At 39.0% G+C, this 23,910-nt stretch overlaps 1 protein-coding gene across 1 annotated transcript in view; it reads right to left on the bottom strand.

Annotated features, from left to right (window-relative positions):
* Positions 1 to 23,910, bottom strand: part of LOC138023007 (phosphatidylinositol phosphatase PTPRQ-like) — a 35,110-nt gene that overhangs the window by 3,905 nt on the left and 7,295 nt on the right. The window contains exons 3-21 of the mRNA XM_068870043.1: positions 23,869 to 23,910; positions 22,999 to 23,295; positions 22,225 to 22,521; positions 21,459 to 21,755; positions 20,676 to 20,972; positions 19,895 to 20,191; positions 19,115 to 19,411; positions 18,345 to 18,641; positions 17,574 to 17,870; positions 16,802 to 17,098; positions 16,036 to 16,332; positions 15,257 to 15,553; positions 13,720 to 14,016; positions 12,950 to 13,246; positions 10,761 to 11,069; positions 10,337 to 10,633; positions 8,540 to 8,628; positions 8,233 to 8,348; positions 2,421 to 2,774 (exon numbers count right to left, since the gene is read on the bottom strand). The exon at positions 23,869 to 23,910 is cut by the window's right edge and continues 276 nt beyond it. Of these exons, the coding sequence (XP_068726144.1) occupies positions 2,421 to 2,774; positions 8,233 to 8,348; positions 8,540 to 8,628; positions 10,337 to 10,633; positions 10,761 to 11,069; positions 12,950 to 13,246; positions 13,720 to 14,016; positions 15,257 to 15,553; positions 16,036 to 16,332; positions 16,802 to 17,098; positions 17,574 to 17,870; positions 18,345 to 18,641; positions 19,115 to 19,411; positions 19,895 to 20,191; positions 20,676 to 20,972; positions 21,459 to 21,755; positions 22,225 to 22,521; positions 22,999 to 23,295; positions 23,869 to 23,910 (5,068 nt within the window). The remainder of the gene's footprint in view (positions 1 to 2,420; positions 2,775 to 8,232; positions 8,349 to 8,539; positions 8,629 to 10,336; positions 10,634 to 10,760; positions 11,070 to 12,949; positions 13,247 to 13,719; positions 14,017 to 15,256; positions 15,554 to 16,035; positions 16,333 to 16,801; positions 17,099 to 17,573; positions 17,871 to 18,344; positions 18,642 to 19,114; positions 19,412 to 19,894; positions 20,192 to 20,675; positions 20,973 to 21,458; positions 21,756 to 22,224; positions 22,522 to 22,998; positions 23,296 to 23,868) is intronic.

Below are 23,910 nucleotides of genomic sequence, written 5' to 3'. Positions count from 1 at the left end.
TGAGCTACTAGTAGGCTATTTGTTATAGCCCACTATTAGCGAAAAGCGCCGGTTTTGAAAACCAAAACAACAATTAAAGTTTAGCTTTAACTAGCGAAAGATGTTTTCTCTCGATAGTTTTTTGACCAACTAGTTGGATTTTACTAAAACAATTATTCCTCTCGCCCTCATGGCCTCTGAGTCAATAGCCCATTCGGCCTTCGGCCTCATGGGCTATTGACTCAAAGCCCATTCGGGCTCGAGGAATAATTGTTAAATAGCCGATTGACCTTCACGTCATTTAATAAAAGAACTGAGATAATGATGCACTTATCGATTGCAAGCACCTTATATACACCAATGACAGGGTCGCTATTTGAAACGGAGCAGGGCGAGAAGCCCGCCTCTACCCACCCTCTACCCACAACAATTCCAAGTTGATAGTAATTTTTTTGACTCGCTGTTTCCAGTTTCTGTCACTTTCATCATCCAAGATGGCGGCATAATGACTTCATCTAGTCGGCTAGCTGAACGCAAGCCAATCAAAAACAAGGAAGTGATTTAATTCAAATACCAATCAACAATTATTGGATCCGTTTTTCGCATGATAGCTATAATTATCAAGTCCAAAGTTGTGATATCTGCCGCAGCCGAAGGCTGAGGCGGATAATAGCAACTGAGGCCTTGATAATTATTGCTATCGTGCGAAAACTGAATCCAATAATTGTTTTATTATGCATATTCCTGAGTTGAGCTCCGCCATCACAAAACTGATCAAACTGCTGGTTAGTGTGTTAGGTGACGTCACTTTTGTATGCATAAATCTATTGTCTGTAGGTATGACGTAATAGAAACAGCGCAAGCAAGAATTAGCTGCGTGCTTACAGCCATTCAAAATCGAGCTGGTGACACCAATGTTTAATAATTGTGACTGTTGGCTCGATATGTACTGTAAAGGAGAGGAGGACATTGAGGATTCTCGTGAATTCAACGTCGTAAGAATGCCAGAGGGTATAATTTGGAGGTTTCAGGTCAGAATTTCACTTAAAGATTTCCTGAAGTACCGTTGAAGTACCGGATCGGTGCTCGTTGAAAGTTGAACATTAACATGAAGACACTGACCTCCAGTCCATGGACTAACCGGATGGACTACCCGAATGGACTACCCTAAAATAGACTAACTCTAAAAAAATACTGTTTCGAATGAGTCCTATTGAAAGAACTGAATTGATCATATACTAATTGGGATGCTCCTTATGACCAATAGTACTCACTTGAAATAGTATTTTGGGGGTAGTCCATTTGGGTAGTCCGTGGACTGGGGGTCAGTGTTTTCAACTTACCCAGCTATTGCCAACTACAAGTTCTCATTGACAAAGAGTGCTGCCGTTAGTAGCATGTTTGAATGTAAATATAACAATAAGAAGTTCAGTGATAATGTAAGTTATTTTATTTCCAGCCTTAAGAACAACAAAATACAGTGATGTGCCAACTATTTGATCAATTATTTTTGCTTAATTGCAAACGGGTACCATTTTATTAGTTAGCGCATGTAAATACGTGTAATCTTCATAAATAAGATGTTATCGATATCTGTTTGTGTCCATGAATCGACCGAATCCGATCCATGCAAATGGACATGAATGCACATTGTCTGCCTCTAGAATGCTCACTGAAGGCTTCATGATCTTGATGAATGCTTATTGGAATAGAAATAATCGTAACAGATCGGGAAACCACACGCCCCTTGTGGAAATCAGCTTTTAGAAATAATTATTAAGTTGACGGGACAAGTGTGTGTAAATAAAGTTTTACTAAAGAAACGAAAAAACCCCACAAGTCAGCTGCAAATCTCGAGTCTTCCACAAGGGAGGAAAAAACAGTGGCTGAGAAGCACATGCGCGCGAATATTTTATCTGTTATAAGACGGCCGACCTCGAGTGCTCGTTTAAGGGGATTCCTGATGGGCTGTTTCTTGATAAGAACCAACCATGGAAATTCTCGATTGCTGTCTATTGGCAGCAATAAACTTCCGGTATATTTTTAGCACTGTCGTATCGAGTAAGATTGAAAACAAAAAAAGTGCTGCCAAAGAGCCCTCATTTACAATGTCCGCAATCTCTGCGCACCAAGCTTGGTATTGCTGGTAAAACAGTAAAGGCATCTGTTCCTGTTTGCTTTGTGCTCAGCGTTGTGTTCATTTGTCTAGGTTTTCTGAGCTCTAATATTTACGAAATACAAATACATTGACTATTGTCAGCGTGCTCCGACCAGGGTGTCGATTGCCTTACACATAATCATGGACCTCGCTGAACAGTAAGTGAACTATTAGAATGAATTGAAATTAGATCGACGGTACTTGAGGAAATCTCTAATTGAGTGAAATTCTAACCTGCAACCTGCAATAAGAAACCAAAATGTTGTGAATGAATGTAACTCACCGCCAAACGAAGATGACAATGCAAACAACGACAAACAATGTAGACACTGCAACAGAAACACGAATCGCAATTAAGTTGGGACTTTCACTGCTGCCAGCATCATCAGATTCCTGTACTTTTGTTGTCGGCAAAACTTTGGCACTGGTAATGTTCGCTCCAATAGCTTTTTCAAGACTTGACTTGGACGATTCAACAATTTGAAGTAATGTGTTGCTTGGCAATACAGAGGTATTACCAGTGAAGAGTCCCTGGGGCTGCTGGACGTAGAAGGCGACTTGAAGAGAACCAGAAACGTTACTAGGATATCCAGGGAGGAGATGGACTTCATCAGGCTTATACAGAATGACTTCACGTCTGATGGCAGAAAAAAAAAACCTTTCTCAATTTCTTATTTATTTTTTCTCTTCGTCCATCCATCCATTCAACACACAAATCAGCCAGACAACCAGCTGGTCAACCAAAAACCCAGTCAGTCGGTGACTTAATTGATCTATCAGTCATTCTTGACTGAATAGGAAATATTTTTTTAAGAATCAAGGAAGGATCCCGGGATCCCGCCGGTTCAAGACACGTTCTGACCACTGGTTGAATTTGTTTTGGTAGGCCCTGGTTCAACTTCTCTGCTGCACTTGTAAATAGCCAGCTCTGATCTATGTTGTGATTGGTTGTTAGAAAAGTAATCTGATTGGTTGTGAGGATAGTGAGCGGTGATTGGTGCATTACGATCAGGTTTGTAAGTGAAGGTCGCAGTAGGTTTGTAAGCTGAAAGGAAAAAGTGTAGTTAAGGTTTTCTGTTAAGTAATCGTTTTAAAGGCGCATGTAGAGGTGGATAACGGTTTAATGTAGTTTGTTCTAGGTTTGTATACCAGCTTTCAATTGTAAGGTGCTGATAATGGTTCATACGGTAGGGTAAGTACTTAGTAGAGTCCCTGTCGATAGTGTGTTTTGTTCTTGAATGGTGTTCAGCAATATTGCCGTTGAGATCTCCATTCTTACTCGCTCGTTTTTGTTCTGTAGGTCGTGTATTTAGGTACCTGAGGGTTTCATCAACGTAAGTGGCCTGGCAATCGCAGCATGTGATCTTGTATACTGCTTCCTGTCTGTCCTTGCGGTCGTCTTTGTCTTTGAAATTCGTTAGTAAGCATCGTAAAGTAAATTTGAACGGGTTTCATATAACAGTACCGAATAGAAAACTAATGCTCAGTTCTCGGAGAACAGTTCAAGTCGAGATTACTTTTTAAAGCTCCTTGTTGGGAAATTCCCGATCTTCTTCCATGATAAGAACTAACTTGTGGATTGGCCGTTCAAGGTATTGATCAACACTGTTTCTTCGTCCATGGTTGCCGGTCAAGATTGGAGGTCGCCATATCAAGTTTCACCTTCCCAACGAGGACATCATTACTGGGGAACACTTCTTGAACTATTGCCAGTGTCCACAAGTTTGGAAGGGTATCCTCGTTCTTTACCATTACCACGTCCCTTTTTTGCAGATTAAGTTGCGGTTTGGTCCACTTCTTTGATCTTCCGAATCTGGAGAGTCTGAAGAAACTCCTTCCACCATTTCTCCCAAAACGGATTTGCAAGGAGTTGAACATCACCTTCTCCATCTCTTGCCTAGGTAGAGATCTCCTCGATGGAAAACGCCTGGGGATGGCATCAGTACCTTGGTCTTCATGGTTAACAAGTGATTTGGAGTCATTGGTCGTGGAGAGTCAGGCGATAGCATGTTATTTAGGGCAAGTGGTTTGGAGTTAATCATAGTTTGAGCTTCCTTTACAAAGGTGCGAAAACTTTAATCGTCCAGCTGAGGTCCTGACTAGTTCAGCAAGGATGCAAGGGTGTTTCGAACCGTCCATATCTGATGTTCCCACGAGCGACCTATGTGACTTGCGGAGGAGGGGCTGAACTTGAAGTCAATCCATTCGCAATTATCTTCTAACAATTTGACGCGAATCTTGTCCTAATTAATCTCCGACTTTCCTTCATCAATTCGCGATCCGCTCCTATGATGTTGGTTCCACAGTCGCATCGCAATTGACGAACAGGACCACGCTCTTCCTGGAAGCGTCTTAAGCGTCCTTCGACGGCAAACTTGGGTTTGCAAAGTCGTGTTGGCAAACTCAAGTTGGTGTGTGTGAACGGCACAAAAACAGTCGGCAAACACGTTGGCAAACTGTTGGCGACAAATAGAGCTTGCCTCTACTCTCGCCAAGTTTTTCACCAACTTTTTCGTGTTGGTAAACTCGTATTTGACGTGTGAACGGTTAGCAAACGTGTGTTGGTGATTGTCAATCAATCAAAACACGCGCACTATTTACGTGATTTGCGTTACACATAACAAAATGGCAGACGGACGTGAAGACGAACGTGCAACTTTTCAATTCATCGAGGAATTAAAAATTGTCCAGACCTGCGGGACGTTTCGTCTGCAGCGTATAAAGACACAAAAAAAAACAAGCAGAAGTAAATGGAAGAACTAGCGGCGAAACTGGGGTTAAAAGGTGGTAAGTAAAGTTTGTTTTCTAGGCCGATGGAGTTCTGCTTTACTTTTGATCACAGTCGTTCTTCAAAAATTACTCTTTTCACCTCAAAGTTCCGTATTCATTACTATATCCATTTTTGTTGAGTGATTTGTTTTAGATTGTGAGTTTGACGTGTGAACGCACGAGTTTGCCAACTTTTTAAAGTTTGCCAACACGAGTTTGCAAACTTAAGTTTGCCGTGTGAAGGCCGCTTTAAAGCATCTGTTTCCAGAGAATAGCACGTGAAGCCATACATGTGAAAATGATACCGTAACGCTTGACTTCCTTCCTCCCTTCCTTTACTACAAAGGGGCCAAAATAATCAACTGCGCTGTATGTGAACGGAGCAGCGTCCTCAACACGATCTTCAGGTAGATCTGCCAACTTCTGTTGCTGAGGCGAGGAACGAAGCTTTCTGCCGATGACACATCGAGAAATGAAATAAGACACAGCAGAGGTTCTATGGAAAAGGGTTTGCCTCTGACTCTTGATATTTTTCAACAGACGTTTCGGCTAATTCTTAAGCCTTCATCAGTGATATGAAAGCAAAGTTCGTTATCATACGCTATTTAATTAAATGTAGCGCGAAGCTTGCCATTTTTAAACAGCACAGGTACCACCAGTTATCTAGTATCCACGTCAACGGACTTCATTGTAAGTCATGCCGCGGCCTTGATGTTTGACTGCTTTATGGCAATAATTGCAGAATGAGCTGGGTAATATGAGATCATCTTGGCAAGATAACAGGGAGTTTCGCTTCATCTGATATACGGGCATTTCTGACCACCCAACTGTGAGCAACTGCAGCGAATCGACCCTTTTCCAAAATGGCGGCAACGGATTTGAATGAGTTAAAATTGAACTGAATGAAAAACTGATTCCAGAAATAGAAAGAGCACCTTTAATTTGGTAACCCTGCAAAGTTTCAGCGTATTAGGTGTTATATCAGCTGAGAAAATGTACGGACGTTTGTATGACTGGGGATATACGCCATACCCCCAAACATACAAACGTCTGTAAATTTTCCTTTCTCAACTTACAATTTCTCAGCGGATATTACACCTGATATGCCGAAACTTTGCAGGGTCATTGAAATGTAAAGGTGCTCTTTCTATTTCTGGTATTAGTTTTTAATTTTAACTTACTTGAATTTTCGGCCGCCATTTTGGAGAAGGGTCTATTGGATAAGATGTCGTTGTAAAAGGAACCATTTGAGGTGTCATCGGACATGAAAACTGTGGTTTAAACGCGACGAAATGCATCCTCTTCACACGGATGAGACGTTGAAGAATCACTGACTTTTGGTCACTTCTGTGTGACCTGCCTTTGGCTCTGAAATGTTTGTGAACTGAACTGCTTTGTTAGTGGTATGTATAATTAAAATTACCTATTATAGATCACCTAAGAAAGGTTTACTATGCTGGACAGTTTAATGTTAGAGTTTCTTGCCCAGTTATCCGAAGACAGTAATTTTTGCATAAATTAACTGCTGCAGCTCGCTAGAAGGTATGATTTTTAAAAAATAATAACTGTAAATCTGCTTGATTTCTGACTGTCAAACCTAGATACGTTTTCTCCAATATTTAGATAATTCCCCATTATTCTAGAACCTTATTGTAACTTATATTATTACTATCATATTTTTAGGTATTTTTAATTACTAGAGTATTTTCTTATTCATTTTATCATTATTATGCTTAGATAGAAAGGTCAATTATTGTAAAGCGCCTTGAACATAAGACATGAGCGCTATATAAATACCTATTATTATTATTATTATTATTATTATTATTATTATTATTGAAAATATTCGAACGGCCTTGCGTGAAATAGCCGCAATAATATTATTAAAAAGAAAGATATGCGCGATTGAAAAAAAGTACGAAAAATTATAGTTTATTCAGAGGTTTAGATTGTAAATGGTTGTCCTGCAAACAAGTATGGAGTGCCCGCTGGGTTTTTAGCGGCAAACGATTCACAAAGAGTGAAATATTCACCTCCAGTCCTAATTTTGATCAAAATCTGAATACTAGGAGGAGAAAAGTTTGTTAAAAAATGTGATATTTTAAGCTTTTTAAAAAAACATTTCCCCCTCCTGGTAAATGACAAGGCACAGGGGCCACCAGGGTTGATCTGCTCTTTGAAATATTTCACTGACAATACTCCAATTTTCAAGGTACAAATTGTTCCCAAGAATCCTTTTTGTGGCCTAAACTTCACAAACTGATGCTCAGCTTAGGTTTATGTTAGAAATCAAACAAATATCATTGTGAGTAATTTCATCCCAAGCACTAATTACACACAAAATATTTAGGAAGGTTTTGTTTGACCATTTCAAATTGTGCTCAAGCTTTAGTGACATTGGCTCGTACGTTGTTTTGTCTAATAGTCTGTCCATGCGTGTTGGTTTTCTGTAAACAATTAGAAAGCGGTTAGTAGGATATTATATCTCTGAGGTAATCGGGCGAGCGGGAAAGGAAACTAATTCAAGTCAAGCGGAACGTCCAACTGCCACAAACGATTGGCAAACCGCATGCGTCAAATCTGAAAAAACGAATAAGCCTTATTGACAGTCCACATAAACAACATGAAAAACTTGCTGAAAAATGTTGCATCAGAATTTCACATTTAGCGGGCCGGACAAAGGGCTCTACTGTAGAATACGATCTGCTAAATTAGCCAATCATGGTGCGCGCACTACAATTACATCTGAGAAGTAATGTAAAATACCTACCCCTTATTGAATGGTTTAACATATAATACGTGTGGACATTTTGCTCGTTGGCTCGGAAAAATAAGAGCAACGAGCAAAATTTCTGCACGTATTATATGTTAAACCTTTCAACGACGAATTTTTTATAGCACTTTTACGCCATTTTCTACTATTTTGGTTTCTTCCTGCATTGACTGAGAATCATATCAATTGGCGCGTGCGAATGACATAGACGAAATCGTTCAAATGTCCTTTACTTGATTGGATAAACGAAATGACGAGTGACAAGCGATGACAAGCTAAATTCTCGTTCTGTCCGTATTTGCTGTGTTCCAAACCGGTCAAACTGGGACACGTCAGTGTATTACCGTGTCATGTTTTTTTACGTTGACCAAATATGGTAAAATGGCGTAATAGTGGAATAATAAAATGAGATACCATGAAAAAATAATACTAATCTACCTAGAGCAGACGCTGAACTAACACGTATTTGCTCAGCTTGTACTTAAAGCCTGCACATACGAGGATTCCGTAGATGACAACAACGAAGACGACGAGGATAATAAAAAGAACATACCTCATTCGTCTTTGGTCTCTAAGTGCACATTCGGTTCTTTTGCTTTCACAGTAAGCGGATGTAACAGACGCCATTGTACCTTTAAAAGACTTGTCGGTGTTGAAGTCCCATTTAAACTGATCAAAGAAAGGAAAATCCATATTCACAGATTCAGTCACAATGGCGTGAACTCATGGTGAACAGGGAGTTACATAAGCGAGGAGGTTTTTGAAACTGAAACGCTCGGCGTCTCTTTTTGCCATTTAGGAAAAGCTAGACTAACCTTATCCCAAAATAAGATGGTTACAGAGCGGCTTTATTTACTTACGTCTTCATCTGCTGTAAGGGACATCTCTACTGCCTGCTCTCTCTCTGTTACTGATGGCATCCGTGGTGGAGTTAGCGTCGGAACTGGACCTATTCACAAATGTAATGTGGTTTTCTTAACAATATCATTTTCACTGCGAGGATAAAGAAACAACAAGCAAACACAAACAAGTGGACGTACAAACGCAACCCGGTAGTGTCATTGTTCACGTTATGAACAAGACAGGACACGACAAATAAAGACCAGCTTGTTGATTTGCCGCCAGTAATTATTCTCGATTTTCACATGACGTCACGACCGCCATGTTGGTGCCCTAAACAAAGAAAAGGCGGCCATGTTGGTGCCCCGACCAAATCCTCCGGGAATTGAACTCTATTATTATGCAAACGCTTCCTTTTGTTTTCGTTGAAAATCATGGCTGTTGATCACGTGAGTGAAAACCAACAATTGACCATTTTTGACCATTTATTTATGTAATTATTATTAATATATGCCGCGCAGTTTCTATACAAATATTCAACTGCGCCTTACATATCAAGACTTAAGACTAAGACTTAAAATTTACAATTCTGAAATTAAATGCCTTATTAAATAAAAAAGTTTTAAGATCACTTCAAGAAATGTTCAGACTGGAAATAGACCCCCGTAAAAAATGGCAAGTGATCAACGAGCTTATATCTCGAAAAGTTGCTAATTCACCGATTAGAGTGAAAGCTGGATGGTATTTCTTTAACTAAATCCCCATACTTGTCGAATGCTTTCAGTGATCATTTCTCATCCTTTGGCATTAAACTTGCGTGACCTAATGACATTCCATTGTCTAATTGCACTGACACCTGTTATCTGGAATATGTTAAAAGTACTAATAGATTTGAATTTTGCCCTACCAATAGTGGACAGATTTTAAAACTACTGAATGAACTAAAGGGGCTGGTCTTGACATGATCCCAAGTCGTCTTATTCGAGAATGCGCTGACTTCATTTCTTAGTAAAATATCTATCACGGGTTAGTTGAATCGCACTTCGACTATTTGACAGTGTTGTATGCATATGTGGTAGCTGTGGAAACTCCAAAATCGAGCGGCTGGCATCTTTACTTCTTCTAGTTATGATGCTGACTCCAACCAACTGATTAAAAAGTTGGCCTGGGGCAACTTAGAAACTCGACGTCAAACTAAAAGCAGAGATAATCTAGAAGTCCTTAAATTTGCGAAAAATTAAGACGGCTCTGAACCCCATGTACAAAATGTTTTTAAACTTTGTCAAAAGTTACATCTTATCCTGCTAATCAAAATTCTGTAATAAGAAAAAATTTCACCGTGCCTTTTTTGAGTTATAAGCCCCTAGGGCTGTAATTAAGGGTGTTTTTAGCAGGTTATATTGTTGCTATGGTAACCTATTGTGAAACAGAAATGATAACAACGTGTTTCCCAATGATTGGGCAGTATTTTGATACCATAATTGTAGCTTCAATTGATAAAGAGTAGTAATTATGACCTATCAAAAATCTACGTCTTGGAAAGTGCTGGAAACTGCATTGAGCCACCTTAATTTCATATAGCATTTGCTTTTACATCTCATAGCAACTGTTTTAAAGTTTTCATATCTCATCACAACCTTAAGTTCGCTTTTAGTTGCCAGTTCTTGTAATTTTACGGTCATTCGTTATTGCCTGCATGAGTGTGGTCATTCTTCAACCATACGAAACAGCGTTGTAGCAATAAAACGATGAACTGAAATGTTGCTACCATTGATCATTATATATATATATATATATATAGGAATTAGTGTACTTACTGTCCTCGTCTGTTCTCACAACGATAGCGGCACTGGTAGTTCCACCTCCTTTTATAGTAGATGCAAAGACTGTGATGCTGTAGTCGGTGAATTCACTTAGATTTCCTAAAATAATATTGGTAGTTGGAGCAATGACGGTTTTGGTGCGTTCAGGACCTGACGGTAACGTGTGGTAGGTAACTGTATAACTCAGTATAACACCATTTTGATCAAGCTCTGGAACTTCTCCCCAACTGACAAAAATGCTTGTAGCACTTGTGTTATATCCTTGGATAGAACTGGGAGGAGCACTTGGTTCTAAAAGACAATAACTTTGATCAATCGAGAATCAAAGCTTGCACAGAGACAAAAGTATTTTACCATGTATTTTGAAATAGTATACGTTTATGTCTCTTTGCACTGCTATGTGAATTAGAGTACTTACTGTCCTCGTCTGTTCTCACAATGATAGGGGCACTGATAGTTCCACCTCCTTTTACAGTAGACGCGTACACTGTGATGCTGTAGTTGGTGTGTTCATTGAGATCTTCTAAAGTAATGCTTGTTTTTAGAGCACTGACAGTTTCGGTTAGTTTGGAACCCGGTGACGCGTACGGAGGCAAGGCTTGGTATGTAACTGTATGACTCAGTATAACACCATTTTGATCAGCTTCTGGAACTTCGCTCCAGCTGACGAAGATGCTTGTAGAGCTTGTGTTATGTCCTTGCAGAGAAGTTGGAGAGGCACTTGGCGCTGAAAGAAATTGATTTTTTAAATTTGGTTTTCAGAATATATAGCAATATGAAATGTGATTAGTAACAACGGTTACATGGTCTTTGAGGAGAGGGGAAAACCGCAGTACCCAGAGAAAAACCTCTTGGAGCAGAGTAGAGAACCAACAAAGTTAACCCACATATGATGTCAAGTCTGGGAATTGAAGCCGGGCCACGTCATGTACATTGGTGGAAAGCGAGGGCTCTCACCACTTCGCAATCCATAATTTCGGGATGGGATAAGATAACTGAAGATATGATAAAATTATTTTTTCCATTAGCAGTAGATATTTAGGTCTTTCACCTCTTTGCTTTTCTTTCTTACTTTGTTGAGCTACAGTACTTGTCCTTTTGAAAAGAAATGCCTCCTATATCTTAACTTGAGGAATTGACAACTGGCGTGCCATTGTTGTCTAATTGGAGTAGTTAAAATAAGGTTTGTGGAGACGAAGAGTTGCAGTAGGACCCTTGTTAAATCATTTTTAAGTGCAATAAAATCGAACGCTTGTTTCTGTAACCTCGCTAATGACATGGACTTATAGCTAATCATTCGAAGTGTATGAAGGTGATTTTTCAGGTGTTTATCATCGCAGTGAACGAAATATTTGAAAGACACTAAAGGCAAATATATTAGTAAGGTGAAGAACAAATGTGATGGTATTTGAGTACAGGTAGTGACAAATAAAACAGAATTGAACTTTTCTACGGCACGGATACGCTTCATAGTGGAAGAAAGGATTATTGAAGATCACCAGTTAAGGTTGTTAAAGTCGGGCGTGTTATGCTAATTTCCGGTAGCTTTAAAAAAATTATCATATACTCTATGTTTTTGCGAGTGACCAATTGTTGACTTCATTGTCAGTTAATTTCTGGTTTAGATTCAGTTCAGGAATTTTAAAAGAGATCATCAAAAGTCTCTCGGCCCTCGGTGAAAGACACAACATTGTTTTCCGGAATTTAGTTTCCTTTTGCTCCCAAAGGATTTTTGGGGATTTGTGACCTTTTTACATAAGTTTTAACGATAACTTTGGCGATTCTAAATTCTTCAGGAAATAATGAAACATACTGTATCACTGAATACTGTGGAATCTGTGATAAGACGAACTACTATCAGAACATTCAATAATTTGGGACCATTCTTAGTCAATCTGACCCCAATTACATATTGCCGCATATGTGGTGAGATGTATTTGTGCAACTTTTAAAGGACGACTTTGTCGATTAAATGTTTGAGAGCGAGCAAGCAATTTCTCGTTGTTTATGGGAGCGAAATCAGGCATACAGCTAGCACTATGTTGAGTTTTTTTTAATCTTAGCCTTATAATTGGTAGTTTGACATCTGTGACGTGATCTATATCTTAGGTCACACTCCGTTTAGTATACTGCCTTGGCATGCTTGACCACTATTTTCCACACACAAAGCGTTTGGTTTTTGCCCTTAATTTTGAGTTAGAATTTTTGTTTTCAATACAATTGCATTGTTCAGGCTTTTTGAAAGGGCAAACTTCTAAATCTCGGATCGAGAATTAAATAATGGTAAGTGATAATCGTCTTTCTAAGAACTGGGCGCTGGGTTATAACCTGTCGCTTTCGTATCATTCCTATCAGCAAGACAAAACTCTTACTTTCTTTACTATATCTGCTTAGTAGCTTTGTTAAAAAAAACTAATACAAAAGTAAAGAAATGACGGGAAAAAACCCGAAAAAGAGAAAAAAAGCACACAGAAAACAAAACAACAACAAAAATGGAAGGCAAATTACTGCAAACAGCACAATCAGTTGTTATAGATCAGACACCCGAAGAACAATGTTTGTGATGATTTTAATAAAATCAGAAATAACCAATCAGTATACACTTACCGTCTTGATCTGTAATGATTATGAGTGGTTGACTGTCAGGTCCACCTCCTTTGATAGTAGACGCAAACACTGTAATGCCATAGTTGGTGTATTCATTCAGACCTGTCAATGTAGCTAGAGTGGTTCGTGCAGTGACATGATAAGTTTGCTCAGACCCATCGGGTAATGCCTTGTAGGTAACAGTGTAACTCAATATAACACCATTTTGATCATCTGGTGGAACCTCTCCCCAGCTGACGAAAATGCTTGTAGAACTTAAGTCATGCCCTTGGACAGAAGTCGGAGGAGCACTTGGGACTGAAACGAATTGATTTTTTAAATTTGGTTTTCAGAATATATTGCAATATGAAATGTGATTAGTAACAACGGTTACATGGTCTTTGAGGAGAGGGGAAAACCGCAGTACCCAGAGAAAAACCTCTTAGAGCAGAGTAGAGAACGAACAAACTTAACCCAAAAAAAGGGGGCCAAGCAAGTAAATATGACATGAAAAATTAGCTTGCACTTTCCAGGAACGAACGTCCACTGAAGACAAATTTCGACCTTTCATGCAACGCTTTCCTTCAAAAAAAAAAAAAAAACAGCGAAAACTCATTTCTGAGAAGAACTTTGTGAATGACTTAAATAGGAACAGTACGTCAGTCCACTCTTTTAAAGCCTGATCAAAAATCAAGAAGCAACATCAGAACACAGTGAATCTGCTGAGGATGCAGGAGAATTATGGCCTTTGATTGAGAGCAGAAGAAACATAAAATGCTGGCTAAACTTACTGTCCTCATCTGTGATGACAACGATAGGTACACTTTTATTTCCACCTCCTTTGATAGTAGATGCAAACACTGTTATGCTGTAGTTAGTGTATTCATTCAGACCTGTCAGAGTAGCAGTTGTATTTGGAGCAGTCACGTTCTCCATTTGTTCAGACCCACTAGGCAATGCCCTGTATGTAACGGTATAACTCAGAATAACACCATTTTTATCATCTGGTGGAACTTCTCCCCAGCTGACGAAAATGCTTGTAGAACTTAAGTTATGTCCTTGGACAGAAGTCGGAGGAGCACTTGGGACTGAAACGAATTGATTTTTTAAATTTGGTTTTCAGAATATATTGCAATATGAAATGTGATTAGTAACAACGGTTACATGGTCTTTGAGGAGAGGGGAAAACCGCAGTACACAGACAAAAACCTCTTAGAGCAGAGTACAGAACGAACAAACTTAACCCAAAAAAAGGGGGCCAAGCAAGTAAATATGACATGAAAAATTAGCTTGCACTTTCCAGGAACGAACGTCCACTGAAGAGAAATTTCGACCTTTCATGCAATGCTTTCCTTCAAAAAAAAACAACAGCGCAAACTAATTTCTGAGAAGAACTTTGTGAATGACTTAAAAAGGAACATTACGTCAGTCCACTCTTTTGAAGTCTCATTAAAAATAAAGAAGCAACATCACAACACAGAAAATATGCTGAGGATGCTGAGGAGAATTATGTCATTTGATTGCTTACCGAAGAAACAAAAAATGTTGCCTCAACTTACTGTCCTCATCTGTGATGACAACGATAGGTACACTTTTATTCCCAGCTCCTTAGATAGTAGATGCAAACACTGTTTTGCTGTAGTTGGTGTATTCATTCAGACCTGTCAGAGAAGCACTTGTAGTTGGAGCAGTCACGTTCTCCATTTGTTCAGACCCATTAGGCAATGCCCTGTATGTAACGGTGTAACTTAGAATAACACCATTTTTATCATCTGGTGGAACTTCTCCCCAGCTGACGAAAATGCTTGTAGAACTTAAGTTATGTCCTTGGACAGAAGTCGGAGGAGCACTTGGGACTGAAATGAATTGATTTTATAAAATTGGTTTTCAGAATATATAGCAATATGAAATGTGATTAGTGACAACGGTTACATGGTCTTTGAGGAGAGGGGAAAACCGCAGTACCCAGAGAAAAACCTCTTAGAGCAGAGCAGAGAACGAACAAACGTAACCCAAAAAAGGGGGCCAAGCAAGTAAATATGACATGAAAAATTAGTATGCACTTTCCAGGAACGAACGTCCACTGAAGAGAAATTTCAACCTTTCATGCAACGCTTTCCTTCAAAAAAAAAAAAAAAACAGCGCAAACTAATTTCTGAGAAGAACTTTGTGAATAACTTAAATAGGAACAAAACGTCAGTCCACTCCTTTAAAGCTTGATCAAAAATCAAGAAGCAACATCAGAACACAGTGAATCTGCTGAGGATGCAGGAGAATTATGGCCTTTGATTGAGAGTAGAAGAAACATAAAATGCTGGTTAAACTTACTGTCCTCATCTGTGATGACAACGATAGGTACACTTTTATTTCCACCTCCTTTGATAGTAGATGCAAACACTGTTATTTTGTAGTTAGTGTATTCATTCAGACCTGTCAGAGTAGCAGTTGTATTTGGAGCAGTCACGTTCTCCATTTGTTCAGACCCACTAGGCAATGCCCTGTATGTAACGGTGTAACTCAGAATAACACCATTTTTTTCATCTGGTGGAACTTCTCCCCAGCTGACGAAAATGCTTGTTGAACTTAAGTTATGTCCTTGGACAGAAGTCGGAGGAGCACTTGGGACTGAAATGAATTGATTTTTACAATTTGGTTTTCAGAATATATAGAATATAATATATAGAATATAATATGATTAGTAACAACGGCTACATGGTCTTTGAGGAGAGGGGAAAACCGGAGTACCCAGAGAAAAACCTCTTGGAGCAGAGTAGAGAACGAACAAACTTAACCCAAAAAAGGGGGCCAAGCAAGTAAATATGACATGAAAATTTAGCTTGCACTTTCCAGGAACGAACGTCCACTGAAGAGAAATTTCGACCTTTCATGCAACGCTTTCCTTCAAAAAACAAAAACAACAGCGCAAACTAATTTCTAAGAAGAACTTTGTGAATGACTTAAATAGGAACACTACGTCAGTCCACTCTTTTAAAGCTTGATCAAAAATCAAGAAGCAACATCAGAACACAGTGAATATGCTGAGAATAAAGGAGAATTATGGCCTTTGATTGAGAGCAGAAGAAACATAAAATGCTGGTTAAACTTACTGTCCTCATCTGTGATGACAACGATAGGTACACTTTTATTTCCACCTCCTTTGATAGTAGATGCAAACACTGTTATGCTGTAGTTAGTGTATTCATTCAGACCTGTCAGAGTAGCAGTTGTATTTGGAGCAGTCACGTTCTCCATTTGTTCAGACCCACTAGGCAATGCCCTGTATGTAACGGTGTAACTCAGAATAACACCATTTTTATCATCTGGTGGAACTTCTCCCCAGCTGACGAAAATGCTTGTAGAACTTAAGTTATGTCCTTGGACAGAAGTCGGAGCAGCACTTGGGACTGAAATGAATTGATTTTTTAAATTTGGTTTTCAGAATATATAGCAATATGAAATGTGATTAGTAACAACGGTTACATGGTCTTTGAGGAGAGGGGAAAACCGCAGTACCCAGAGAAAAACCTCTTAGAGCAGAGCAGAGAACGAACAAACGTAACCCAAAAAAAGGGGGCCAAGCAAGTAAATATGACATGAAAAATTAGTATGCACTTTCCAGGAACGAACGTCCACTGAAGAGAAATTTGGACCTTTCATGCAACGCTTTCCTTCAAAAAAAAAAAACAGCGCAAACTAATTTCTGAGAAGAACTTTGTGAATAACTTAAATAGGAACAGTACGTCAGTCCACTCTTTTAAAGCTTGATCAAAAATCAAGAAGCAACATCAGAACACAGTGAATCTGCTGAGGATGCAGGAGAATTATGGCCTTTGATTGAGAGCAGAAGAAACATAAAATGCTGGCTAAACTTACTGTTCTCATCTGTGATGACAACGATAGGTACACTTTTATTTCCACCTCCTTTGATAGTAGATGCAAACACTGTTATGCTGTAGTTAGTGTATTCATTCAGACCTCTCAGAGTAGCAGTTGTATTTGGAGCAGTCACGTTCTCCATTTTTTCAGACCCACTAGGCAATGCCCTGTATGTAACGGTGTAACTCAGAATAACACCATTTTGATCATCTGCTGGAACTTCTCCCCAGCTGACGAAAATGCTTGTTGAACTTAAGTTATGTCCTTGGACAGAAGTCGGAGGAGCACTTGGGACTGAAATGAATTCATTTTTTAAATTTAGTTTTCAGAATATATAGCAATATGAAATGTGATTAGTAACAACGGTTACATGGTCTTTGAGGAGAGGGGAAAACCGCAGTACCCAGAGAAAAACCTCTTAGAGCAGAGTATAGAACGAACAAACGTAACCCAAAAAAAGGGGCCCAAGCAAGTAAATATGACATGAAAAATTAGTATGCACTTTCCAGGAACGAACGTCCACTGAAGACAAATTTCGACCTTTCATGCAACGCTTTCCTTCAAAAAAAAAAAAAAAAAACAGCGCAAACTAATTTCTGCGAAGAACTTTGTGAATGACTTAAATAGGAACAGTACGTCAGTCCACTCTTTTAAAGCCTGATCAAAAATCAAGAAGCAACATCAGAACACAGTGAATCTGCTGAGGATGCAGGAGAATTATGGCCTTTGATTGAGAGCAGAAGAAACATAAAATGCTGGCTAAACTTACTGTCCTCATCTGTGATGACAACGATAGGTACACTTTTATTTCCACCTCCTTTGATAGTAGATGCAAACACTGTTATGCTGTAGTTAGTGTATTCATTCAGACCTGTCAGAGTAGCAGTTGTAGTTGGGGTAGTCACGTTCTCCATTTGTTCAGACCCATTAGGCAATGCCCTGTATGTAACGGTGTAACTTAGAATAACACCATTTTTATCATCTGTTGGAACTTCTTCCCAGCTGACGAAAATGCTTGTAGAACTTAAGTTATGTCCTTGGACAGAAGTCGGAGGAGCACTTGGGACTGAAATGAATTGATTTTATAAAATTGGTTTTCAGAATATATAGCAATATGAAATGTGATTAGTGACAACGGTTACATGGTCTTTGAGGAGAGGGGAAAACCGCAGTACCCAGAGAAAAACCTCTTAGGGCAGAGCAGAGAACGAACAAACGTAACCCAAAAAAAGGGGGCCAAGCAAGTAAATATGACATGAAAAATTAGTATGCACTTTCCAGGAATGAACGTCCACTTAATACAAATTTCGACCTTTCATGCAACGCTTTCCTTCAAAAAAAAAAAAAAAAACAGCGCAAACTAATTTCTGAGAAGAACTTTGTGAATAACTTAAATAGGAACAAAACGTCAGTCCACTCCTTTAAAGCTTGATCAAAAATCAAGAAGCAACATCAGAACACAGTGAATCTGCTGAGGATGCAGGAGAATTATGGCCTTTGATTGAGAGTAGAAGAAACATAAAATGCTGGTTAAACTTACTGTCCTCATCTGTGATGACAACGATAGGTACACTTTTATTTCCACCTCCTTTGATAGTAGATGCAAATACTGTTATGCTGTAGTTAGTGTATTCATTCAGACCTGTCAGAGTAGCAGTTGTATTTGGAGCAGTCACGTTCTCCATTTGTTCAGACCCACTAGGCAATGCCCTGTATATAACGGTGTAACTCAGAATAACACCATTTTTTTCATCTGGTGGAACTTCTCCCCAGCTGACGAAAATGCTTGTTGAACTTAAGTTATGTCCTTGGACAGAAGTCGGAGGAGCATTTGTGACTGAAATGAATTGATTTTTTAAATTTGGTTTTCAGAATATATAGCAATATGAAATGTGATTAGTAACAACGGCTACATGGTCTTTGAGGAGAGGGGAAAACCGGAGTACCCAGAGAAAAACCTCTTGGAGCAGAGTAGAGAACGAACAAACTTAACCCAAAAAAAGGGGGCCAAGCAAGTAAATATGACATGAAAATTTAGCTTGCACTTTCCAGGAACGAACGTCCACTGAAGAGAAATTTCGACCTTTCATGCAACGCTTTCCTTCAAAAAAACAAAAACAACAGCGCAAACTAATTTCTAAGAAGAACTTTGTGAATGACTTAAATAGGAACACTACGTCAGTCCACTCTTTTAAAGCTTGATCAAAAATCAAGAAGCAACATCAGAACACAGTGAATATGCTGAGAATAAAGGAGAATTATGGCCTTTGATTGAGAGCAGAAGAAACATAAAATGCTGGTTAAACTTACTGTCCTCATCTGTGATGACAACGATAGGTACACTTTTATTTCCACCTCCTTTGATAGTAGATGCAAACACTGTTATGCTGTAGTTAGTGTATTCATTCAGACCTGTCAGAGTAGCAGTTGTATTTGGAGCAGTCACGTTCTCCATTTGTTCAGACCCACTAGGCAATGCCCTGTATGTAACGGTGTAACTCAGAATAACACCATTTTTATCATCTGGTGGAACTTCTCCCCAGCTGACGAAAATGCTTGTAGAACTTAAGTTATGTCCTTGGACAGAAGTCGGAGGAGCACTTGGGACTGAAATGAATTGATTTTTACAATTTGGTTTTCAGAATATATAGAATATAATATATAGAATATAATATGATTAGTAACAACGGCTACATGGTCTTTGAGGAGAGGGGAAAACCGGAGTACCCAGAGAAAAACCTCTTAGAGCAGAGCAGAGAACGAACAAACGTAACCCAAAAAAAGGGGGCCAAGCAAGTAAATATGACATGAAAAATTAGTATGCACTTTCCAGGAACGAACGTCCACTGAAGAGAAATTTGGACCTTTCATGCAAGGCTTTCCTTCAAAAAAAAAAAAAAACAACGCAAACTAATTTCTGAGAAGAACTTTGTGAATAACTTAAATAGGAACAGTACGTCAGTCCACTCTTTTAAAGCTTGATCAAAAATCAAGAAGCAACATTAGAACACAGTGAATCTGCTGAGGATGCAGGAGAATTATGGCCTTTGATTGAGAGCAGAAGAAACATAAAATGCTGGCTAAACTTACTGTTCTCATCTGTGATGACAACGATAGGTACACTTTTATTTCCACCTCCTTTGATAGTAGATGCAAACACTGTTATGCTGTAGTTAGTGTATTCATTCAGACCTGTCAGAGTAGCAGTTGTATTTGGAGCAGTCACGTTCTCCATTTGTTCAGACCCACTAGGCAATGCCCTGTATGTAACGGTGTAACTCAGAATAACACCATTTTTATCATCCGGTGGAACTTCTCCCCAGCTGACGAAAATGCTTGTTGAACTTAAGTTATGTCCTTGGACAGAAGTCGGAGGAGCACTTGGGACTGAAATGAATTGATTTTTTACAATTTGGTTTTCAGAATATATAGAATATAATATATAGAATATAATATGATTAGTAACAACGGCTACATGGTCTTTGAGGAGAGGGGAAAACCGGAGTACCCAGAGAAAAACCTCTTGGAGCAGAGTAGAGAACGAACAAACTTAACCCAAAAAAAGGGGCCAAGCAAGTAAATATGACATGAAAATTTAGCTTGCACTTTCCAGGAACGAACGTCCACTGAAGAGAAATTTCGACCTTTCATGCAACGCTTTCCTTCAAAAAAACAAAAACAACAGCGCAAACTAATTTCTAAGAAGAACTTTGTGAATGACTTAAATAGGAACACTACGTTAGTCCACTCTTTTAAAGCTTGATCAAAAATCAAGAAGCAACATCAGAACACAGTGAATATGCTGAGAATAAAGGAGAATTATGGCCTTTGATTGAGAGCAGAAGAAACATAAAATGCTGGTTAAACTTACTGTCCTCATCTGTGATGACAACGATAGGTACACTTTTATTTCCACCTCCTTTGATAGTAGATGTAAACACTGTTATGCTGTAGTTAGTGTATTCATTCAGACCTGTCAGAGTAGCAGTTGTATTTGGAGCAGTCACGTTCTCCATTTGTTCAGACCCACTAGGCAATGCCCTGTATGTAACGGTGTAACTCAGAATAACGCCATTTTTATCATCTGGTGGAACTTCTCCCCAGCTGACGAAAATGCTTGTAGAACTTAAGTTATGTCCTTGGACAGAAGTCGGAGGAGCACTTGGGACTGAAATGAATTGATTTTTACAATTTGGTTTTCAGAATATATAGAATATAATATATAGAATATAATATGATTAGTAACAACGGCTACATGGTCTTTGAGGAGAGGGGAAAACCGCAGTACCCAGAGAAAAACCTCTTAGAGCACAGTAGAGAACGAACAAACGTAACCCAAAAAAAGGGGGCCAAGCAAGTAAATATGACATGAAAAATTAGTATGCACTTTCCAGGAACGAACGTCCACTGAAGAGAAATCTCGACCTTTCATGCAACGCCTTCCTTCAAAAAAAAAAAAAAAAAACAGCGCAAACTAATTTCTGCGAAGAACTTTGTGAATGACTTAAATAGGAACAGTACGTCAGTCCACTCTTTTAAAGCCTGATCAAAAATCAAGAAGCAACATCAGAACACAGTGAATCTGCTGAGGATGCAGGAGAATTATGGCCTTTGATTGAGAGCAGAAGAAACATAAAATGCTGGCTAAACTTACTGTCCTCATCTGTGATGACAACGATAGGTACACTTTTATTTCCACCTCCTTTGATAGTAGATGCAAACACTGTTATGCTGTAGTTAGTGTATTCATTCAGACCTGTCAGAGTAGCAGTTGTATTTGGGGTAGTCACGTTCTCCATTTGTTCAGACCCATTAGGCAATGCCCTGTATGTAACGGTGTAACTTAGAATAACACCATTTTTATCATCTGGTGGAACTTCTCCCCAGCTGACGAAAATGCTTGTAGAACTTAAGTTATGTCCTTGGACAGAAGTCGGAGGAGCACTTGGGACTGAAATGAATTGATTTTATAAAATTGGTTTTCAGAATATATAGCAATATGAAATGTGATTAGTGACAACGGTTACATGGTCTTTGAGGAGAGGGGAAAACCGCAGTACCCAGAGAAACCTCTTAGAGCAGAGCAGAGAACGAACAAACGTAACCCAAAAAAAGGGGGCCAAGCAAGTAAATATGACATAAAAAATTAGTATGTGCTTTCCAGGAACGAACGTCCACTGAAGAGAAATCTCGACCTTTCATGCAACGCTTTCCTTCAAAAAAAAAAAAAACAGCGCAAACTAATTTCTGAGAAGAACTTTGTGAATAACTTAAATAGGAACAGTACGTCAGTCCACTCTTTTAAAGCTTGATCAAAAATCAAGAAGCAACATCAGAACACAGTGAATCTGCTGAGGATGCAGGAGAATTATGGCCTTTGATTGAGAGCAGAAGAAACATAAAATGCTGGCTAAACTTACTGTCCTCATCTGTGATGACAACGATAGGTACACTTTTATTTCCACCTCCTTTGATAGTAGATGCAAACACTGTTATGCTGTAGTTAGTGTATTCATTCAGACCTGTCAGAGTAGCAGTTGTATTTGGAGCAGTCACGTTCTCCATTTGTTCAGACCCACTAGGCAATGCCCTGTATGTAATGGTGTAACTCAGAATAACACCATTTTTATCATCTGGTGGAACTTCTCCCCAGCTGACGAAAATGCTTGAAGAACTTAAGTTATGTCCTTGGACAGAAGTCGGAGCAGCACTTGGGACTGAAATGAATTGATTTTTTAAATTTGGTTTTCAGAATATATAGCAATATGAAATGTGATTAGTAACAACGGTTACATGTTCTTTGAGGAGAGGGGAAAACCGCAGTACCCAGAGAAAAACCTCTTAGAGCAGAGTAGAGAACGAACAAACTTAACCCAAAAAAAGGGGGCCAAGCAAGTAAATATGACATGAAACATTAGCTTGCACTTTCCAGGAACGAACGTCCACTGAAGAGAAATTTGGACCTTTCATGCAACGCTTTTCTTCCAAAAAAAAAAAAAAAAAAATAGCGAAAACAAATTTCTGAGAAGAACTTTGTGAATGACTTAAAAAGGAACAGTACGTCAGTCCACTCTTTTAAAGCCTGATCAAAAATCAAGAAGCAACATCAGAACACAGTGAATCTGCTGAGGATGCAGGAGAATTATGGCCTTTGATTGAGAGCAGAAGAAACATAAAATGCTGGCTAAACTTACTGTCCTCATCTGTGATGACAACGATAGGTACACTTTTATTTCCACCTCCTTTGATAGTAGATGCAAACACTGTTATGCTGTAGTTAGTGTATTCATTCAGACCTGTCAGAGTAGCAGTTGTATTCGGAGCAGTCACGTTCTCCATTTGTTCAGACCCACTAGGCAATGCCCTGTATGTAACGGTGTAACTCAGAATAACACCATTTTTATCATCTGGTGGAACTTCTCCCCAGCTGACGAAAATGCTTGTAGAACTTAAGTTATGTCCTTGGACAGAAGTCGGAGGAGCACTTGGGACTGAAATGAATTGATTTTTTAAATTTGGTTTTCAGAATATATAGCAATATGAAATGTAATTAGTAACAACGGTTACATGGTCTTTGAGGAGAGGGGACAACTGCAGTACCCAGAGAAAAACCTCTTAGAGCAGAGTAGAGAACCAACAAACTTAACCCACATATGACGCCAAGTCTGGGAATTGAAGCCGGGCCACCTGTACATTGGTGGAAAGCGAGGGCTCTCACCACTTTGCCATCCCTGCTTTTGGGATGGGATAAGATAATTGAAGATAAGATAAATTTATTTAAGTGCAATAGAATCGCACGTTTGTTTCCGTAACCTTTGCTGTTGGCAGCAAATGGCTTAGACCACAAGGAATCAACAGTTTCGTTTTCCTTAAAGTGCTATTTCACAAATTTACTACCATGCTACTGTAGTAGGAAGAATTCATACGACGTTATGGACCGTGACGATAATCGTGGTTTTTTTAATGGTACTAGCTTAAAATTTTGGTATTTACCAATGCCGGCCGTAAACCTACTATTGTCCTCTGGAACATAAAAAAATTATTACAACTAGGCATGCATGTACCTTCTTCGTCTGTGGTTGCATTTACTATGGAGCTTGCGTCAC

Source organism: Montipora capricornis, chromosome 11 (genome assembly GCF_036669925.1).
Source record: "Montipora capricornis isolate CH-2021 chromosome 11, ASM3666992v2, whole genome shotgun sequence".
Lineage (NCBI taxonomy): Eukaryota > Metazoa > Cnidaria > Anthozoa > Scleractinia > Acroporidae > Montipora > Montipora capricornis.
Note: the sequence above shows the minus strand (reverse complement) of the source record. Positions and strands in the feature narration are given on the sequence as shown.